Source organism: Blastomyces gilchristii, assembly GCF_000003855.2.
Source record: "Blastomyces gilchristii SLH14081 genomic scaffold supercont1.63, whole genome shotgun sequence".
In the NCBI taxonomy this organism is placed as follows: Eukaryota; Fungi; Ascomycota; class Eurotiomycetes; order Onygenales; family Ajellomycetaceae; genus Blastomyces; species Blastomyces gilchristii.
Window position 1 is genome coordinate 36,934 of NW_003101620.1, and position 7,686 is coordinate 44,619.

Consider the following 7,686-nt stretch of genomic DNA (forward strand, 5'->3'; position numbering starts at 1 on the left):
TCAGCCATTTCATCACTGATCCTCAGCTGCTATGAACACATGTATATTCTCTGCCCTGAAGCTCACTGTGTACATCATCACATACATGTATAAATATTCATCTCAATCACTGATTTCTACACTTTCTCTTTCTTTTCTTCTTTAACATTTTTATCTTTGTTAAATAAGACCTATCAATATAATACTGATCTATTCAGTGTAGATCTCTTACACTATAAAAACATTCATTGTCTTCTTATTAGAAAATGATTATTCAAACATCATCTTCTCATCAGAAACAATTATTCATTAAGAGATATTTGAATGTGTAACAACATGTAAGAAATAGAGAAACAGTTAAACAGTTAAGTGAACACTGAGTCTTCAGATAGAAGCTTGCTTATCAGTCACTCTGACCCTGCAATAAGATCTTACAAGAGAATATCAGTGAAAGACCTGAGAGTTCTGACACTCAGACATATGAGAATACAATTACACTTCTTCAGATTTCACAGATATTATATATCTGATGATTGATATAATCATGTTTAACAATAATATGAAACCCTTGAATGTGAGTATAGATGTGATATCACAGTGACTCTGAGCAATGTTGAAATTACAACAGCAACAGATAGCAGACATGCATGTGACTCAACAACTTCAATAGAAAGAGATTCAATAATTAATTCATACAATTTCAACATCTACAGAATCAAATATAAAAGTACTGAAAGAATGCTTAGAGACTTCTATATACTTTGATACTTCTGATCTCACTCTCTACTCATCATGAAGAATGAAAATGCTTGTGAAACTAAGTATAGATGAAGATTTCATCAGTTCATTAATCAATCAAGATTGATATATCAATGAATGATTGAAGAATTACATGAAATAGAAGTTTCATTCATGAATAAAAGTATACAAATCAGTGTTATGAATATCTGATAATACCATCAAACATCTTGATATTCTATTCTGAGATACTGCTATGTAATAGAAAGTATTAAATTAATTACAGAGTATCTGACAGAGAAATATTTCTCTTATAACATTTATTCCTGACTTTAATATCAAGATCTTAGAAGCAGATGATCAATCTTGAAAGGATTAAATAAAGATTAGCATGCTTAAGAAGACATTAACTTTCAAACTCTTACAGACTCTTATAAGTGTAAATGAAGACTCAACTTATAAAGACTTCTGCACACAGCTTCAGACATTGAATAACTGTCTTATCAAGCTCAAGAGTATACAGAACAGTGATAGAAGATGTTATATCTCAGTCACTGATACATCTGCACTGAAGAATAACAATGATGCAGATATCATGAACTGAATACATTCAAATGTCTATGCATAAGCAAGAGTTTTCATCATTTGAACAGACTTCTGAGTCTCTGAGATCACTTCCGAAGAAGTCACTGATTAATGTCAATGTGAAGTGTGCATCAACTGTAACTGATCAGAACACATTGCTTTCAACTGCTGATTAATCTATATGTCTTCATATTCAAGAGAAAGATCAGTGTCTTCTTGTTTAAAGAATGAATCAGTATCTGTCCATGTCAATCACATTACATTAGAGGAAGATTCAGAGAATAACTATGAGAATATCTTAATAAAACAGAGAAAAGATTAGCTTCTGTTCAAATTTGTAAACAGAAGCTTGAAGAGATTAAATGACAATAATTTGAAGAGAAGATAATAATAAATGTGATTCTTGTATCTACTGTGATTAATAACATGTATAATATGAAGACTATGATAGACAGTGATCTATGTCACTATACAATGATAAAATCTTCAGTTGTAAGATGTTATAATCTTCAGTGTATTTCTCTATCAAAACTCTGACTTCTCACAGAATTTGATGATTCAAAAGACATTTGTATCTGTTACATGATAAAGCTGATCATAGATGTGAGAGAACATTAATATGAAGATGTCTATACATATGAAGTTGATAATCTTGATTATAATCTTATGTTAGAACTTGTCTGACTATCTGAACAAGACATCTTATTGAACACTTGAAACAGAAGCTTGATATTCTCTAACAATGATAGAGTTCATGAAGATGATATTCACAAGATCATAAATCTGACATAGATCTCTGTCAATGTGTATAAAATACTCTGAAAAAGAAGTCATCATCAAAATCACTGACAGAGTTATTAATAGCAGAATTATGTATCAATCTATTCTGTCAGTCTGACTGATATTAAAAAGACTCTAGAAAAGTTATTCTGTGTTACAATAACAGATTATTATATAAAACTCTCTCAATAATATTATGAATATCTAGATGTCTTTTAACAAGATAATATTATAAATATACTCCTCTTACAAGATTCTGAAGTGAATCACAGTATCAAGTTAGAGAAAAAGAATGATAAGAACTCTGAACTGTTATAAGACTCTCTTTATAATATATTCTAAGATGAACTTCTTCTTCTTTGAAAGACACTCAATGATCTGTTAAATAAAGAATTCATATATATTAGTAACTCTTTCACTGCAGTCTCTATTCTCTTTGTAAAGAAATCAGATAAAGAACTTTGATTCTGTGTGAACTACTGAGATCTGAATAGATTAACAAAGAAGGATTGATATCTCTTATCTCTTATCAATGAAATCCTAGCACAGATCAGATAAGCTCAATAGTTTATAAAACTAGATGTCATCACTGTGTTTTATAAGACTTATATCACTGAAGAAGATGAATGACTTACAGTATTCTGAACATATTATGATCTCTTTGAATGAATAGTCACATTCTTTGAACTGACTAATGCTCTCAGTACATTTCAGAAGTATATTAACTGAGTACTCTGAGATTTTCTTAATGAGTTTGTATCTGCTTATCTAGATGACATTCTCATCTTTACTGATGAATTCAGAAAAGAATATCAAGAATATGTGTGAAAGATATTATAATGACTATAAGAAGTAGAACTACTGATAGATATTGATAAGTGTGATTTTAAAGTCAAGAGTATCAAGTATCTGAGTTTTATTATAGAAGCTGATAAGAGGATTTAAATAAATTCTGAGAAAGTCTTCATTATTCTTGAATAAGAAGCTTCATATACTGTGAAAGATATACAAAACTTCATTGAATTTGCTAACTTCTATCAGTAATTTATATGAAACTTCTCAGATATTGTGAGATCACTTACAGATCTCACTAAGAAAGACTTAGTATTTCAATGATCAGCAGATACTGAAGCTGTATTTACATAGATAAAGAAGATATTTATTAATATCTCTCTGCTGATAATATTTGATTCTGATTATAGAACAGTTATTAAAGCTGATTTCTCTGACTATATAATAGAAGAAGTGATATTATAATATAATAATGAAGATATTCTATAATTATATGTCTTCATATCTAAGAAACTGAGTCCTGCTGAATACAATTATGAGATCTATGATAAGAAACTTCTCACAATTATACACTGTTTAGAAGAATGAGACTCTGAACTCTGAAGTGTCTCTGAATTTGAGATAGTTATAGATTATAAGAACTTCAAATACTTTATAACTATCTATAAATTTACTGAATGATAGATATAATAATCTGAGTTCTTAAACTACTTTCATTTTATAATATACTACTGTTCTGACAGTCAGAACTCAATGACAGATGCTCTCTTACAATGAGAGTAAGATATGTCATCTGATGTAATAGATACTTACTGAATGAACTGAGAGCATCAGCTCTTGAATCTGAAGATACTAGTTAATCAAGATAAAACAGCTCATGACACTATACATGCTTCTTCAATTAGAACTGTCACTGATATCTCAACTTCTTCTGAACCTACATTAGATGAGCTATAGTATACAGCAGCTTAAACTGATGAACTTCTTCAAGCACTCACTGAAGCAGTATAACAAGAAGTATCCTGATTTTCTTCAGAATTATGTGTAAGAACTGACATCTCAGAATATTCAATTAATGATAATAACACTCTATGATTCTGTGAATAACACTGAGTCTCTTACTTTAAACTCTTACACATCTGAATAATGCAAGAGATGCATGATTTGTATATAACTGATTATTCAGACTGTGAATAACTGTATAGAATGATCTCTCAAGAGTTCTATTAATCTGAGATATTAAACAGTATCAGATACTTTATCTGAAACTGCAATCACTGTTCTTTCATTATCTTATAAAAGAATCATAGAAAAGATCTACTGAAATCACTCAATGTTTCTGATAGAATCTGATGAGATGTAGTGATTGACTTTGTTATCAATCTATCTGAGAGTAAGAATTGTAGAAACATTCTAATCATCATGAATCAATTGAGTAAAGATGTAATATTGAAATCTTGTAATAAGATGAATACTGAACAAGTTATCAAAGTCTTTCTACAGAGTCTGTTCTATCAGATGCATGAATTACTGAGATTCATAGTATCAGATCAGAGCTGTTAATTCATGAGCACTCTCTGAACTAGAATCTGTCAAGTTCTCAAGATTACACACTGTCTGTTAACTGTCTATCATCTCAAGACTGATAATGCATCAGAACAGATAATTCAGACTGTAAAGAATTATCTTTATAAGTTCTGTAATCACTTATAAGATAATTGACATGATCTTCTTCTACATGCAGAGATTACTATCAACAGTCAAGATGTCATTTCAACAGATGTAAGTCTGTTCTTTCTTACACACAAATATCACATGAAAGTATTGAATCTTCTAGAGATCACACAGTTCACACTGAACCTCTGCAGTCTGATTTAGATCACTGATAATATAGTAATAAAGCTTCAAGATGCTTGTGATTGAGCAGAGGTTTTCATGATAACTGTGAAACAAGATTAAGAGAATCAAATCAATGTTCACTGAGATCTCACTGAATAATATAAGATAGAAGATCTGATATGATTGAATCTTAAGAATATATGAATCACACATTCATCTCATACACTGAATTATCATCACATCAGGTATAAAGTAATAGAAGTTCTAGATAGTCACAACTATCATCTTAACACATCACTAGAGATTCATGATATATTTCATACAAGCTTACTCTGCCATGCTGTCACTAATTCATTTTCTTCTCAACTGACTTCTGACTGACAACTGCTAGGGATCATAGAAGAAGATAATGAACTTGAGTGAGAGATTGAAGATATTCTCAATGAGAGATTATACAGTCATAACTGACAATATCTTATAAAATGAGTTAGCTATGATCAACTGATCTGAACTCTGAGTTTCATATTATCTGAAACAGCAGTTCTTGACTGATGAGAACTGCTTCTGAAAAGAAGAGACTAATGTGATGAGCTGCACCTGATTAATTATATAGACTATTTCATTACACTTCACAGATTTCAATCACTTCATTCTCAAACATGTGCACTCTGATTCTCAGTCATTCTCAATTGCTGATTCTCGGCTGCTATGAATGCGTGTAACATACACTCTGATTCTCAGCCATTTCTGATCACTGATTCTCAGCTGCTATGAACATGTGTATATTCTTCTGCTCTGAAGCTCCACCGCGTACATCATCACATACATGTATAAATATTCACTTCAATTGCTGATTTCTACACTTTCTCTTTCTTTCCTTCTTTAACATTTTTATCTTTGTTAAATAAGACCTATCAATATAATACCGATCTATTCAGCGTAGACCTCTTACAGTTTTAATCAATTTCTCTGTAAAAAATTGACTTATTTTTTGTCAGTTTTTCTCTCAAAAACTGTCATATTATCTGATTTATTATCAATTGATATCATACTTTTCCTCACTATATCTCAAGAAAGAGTTTGTAAAGATTTTATTAATTTATCTTAAAAATCACTTTTAATTTATTAGATTCTCTTCAAAAATCTAATCTAGTTATTGAACTAGTGTGAAAAAAATCAGGTGTTTTATACACAAAAGTCTTTCATTCTTCTTTTAAAACAGTCTAATCAACTTTTCAATTGAAAATAGACTAATAAATCTCTTAACTGAAACAGTCTGATCAACTTTTCATTTGAAAATAGATTAATAAATCTCTCAATTGAAATAGTCTGATCAACTTTTCATTTGAAAATAGACTGATAAATCTCTTAATTGAAACAGTCTGATCAACTTTTCATTCAGTGAGTAAAATGAGTTCAAGAGTACACTCAGTTGATGTGAAAAAAGATGTTTTCTCAGATGTCATTCCTGAGATTGAAATTCTAAAGAGAAGAAAGAAGAAAGAAATAGAGAAATAACAAGTTCTTGAAATACAGGAACTGGAAAAAGTAAGCAAAATTCTTGAAAAACAGTGTCTGAGTGAGAAGAATGAAGAAGTTCTATTAATTCTTCATACTCAGACTAGATAACTACAAGAAGTGATCAAGTTCAAACTTGAAATTTCAAATATAATTTAAAAAACATTGAAATCTTTCAGTACAGTCACTGACTCTTTTTTATCTTCTACTTCTTCATCTTCTTCTTCAAATCAGAAGAAAATATATACTTAAGTAGTAGAATCTGCTATCTTTAAATCTACTAGTTCAAAATCTGCTCAAAATTCTGAGAAAACTGAGAAGAATATTACTCAGATCTCTGTTCATAGAAAGAAAAAAAAAGAAATACAAAAAGAGAAGAACTTTCAAATCTTCAGAAATAGAAGACTTATTCTCAAAGTCTCAAATCAGAAGAGCTTATAAAAAAATAAGCTAAACTCAAATCTCATTTTCAGAATTAGAAATGAAATTAATCAGTAGTTCTTTTCTCAGTTAATGACTGATATTAAAATTCAAAAATCAGTTATAGCTTCAATTGAGCTATCTTTCTTTGAAAATTCTATTATTTTGACTATAATATCTGAATTTAGTACAGAATTCCTTATTTAGAATAAGAATCTCTGAAAATCAGTAATAGAATCTCTACTGAATACAATAATTCTATCTGAGAGAGATGAAAAGTGAAATAAATTCATTCTTTATAATATTTCAGTTGAAATTTTTGACTGTGAGAAAGAAATACTACTTCTTAAAAATGAATTAGAAGAATATAATTCTATTCAACTGAGAAAAGAGTCTGTATAACTTAATTTAATTAAGTTCAGACAGAGTAGAAGAAATGTCTCTATTCTAGTATATATAAAGATACTTAAATAATCAAGAATCTCTGAAGTAAGAGTAGCAGATTTGAAAATGAGAGTTCATGAATACAAAGACTCAAGAATGAATCTCAAAGCTCAAACACAGTGTTCAAACTATTAAAGATATGAATACTTTGTAATCTCTTATTTCAGAGACTTAAAATACATATTCTATGCTAGAGATCATAAAACTACTGAGTATAAATATGAAATATGCTCAAAAAGAGATGAAATATATCAATATACTCTGCTTAAGTGCTTCAATTGTAAAGAAAAACATGCATCTAGCTCAAAAGAATATGTATTTACTTTAAGAACTCAAAAGAACTGAAGAAAAGATGAAGCTCAAAGTAAATCTAAAACTGAAGAGAAAAGTCAAGCTAGTAAATTCATAACTATAAACTTAAAAATAAGAAACTCTCAACTATCTAGATCTTCAAACTTCAATTCTTCAATCAAATATAAACAGAATTTGAATCTTTAAATATCTATTAAGATTAGAGAATTGAGAAATGACTCTGATGATAAACTAGATAGAATGTAAGTAGTTGAGATTTCTGCTTTTTAAAATAATTAT

General features: G+C 29.2%; 1 protein-coding gene across 1 annotated transcript; it reads left to right on the forward strand.

Moving 5' to 3' along the window:
- Positions 1–7,232: 7,232 nt before the first annotated feature.
- BDBG_18096 (uncharacterized protein) lies at positions 7,233–7,410 on the forward strand (the record flags this gene model as incomplete). Its single annotated transcript, XM_031725681.1, has 1 exon — positions 7,233–7,410. A coding segment is annotated over one exon (178 nt), but the record flags the coding sequence as incomplete, so codon positions are not given.
- Positions 7,411–7,686: the final 276 nt, after the last annotated feature.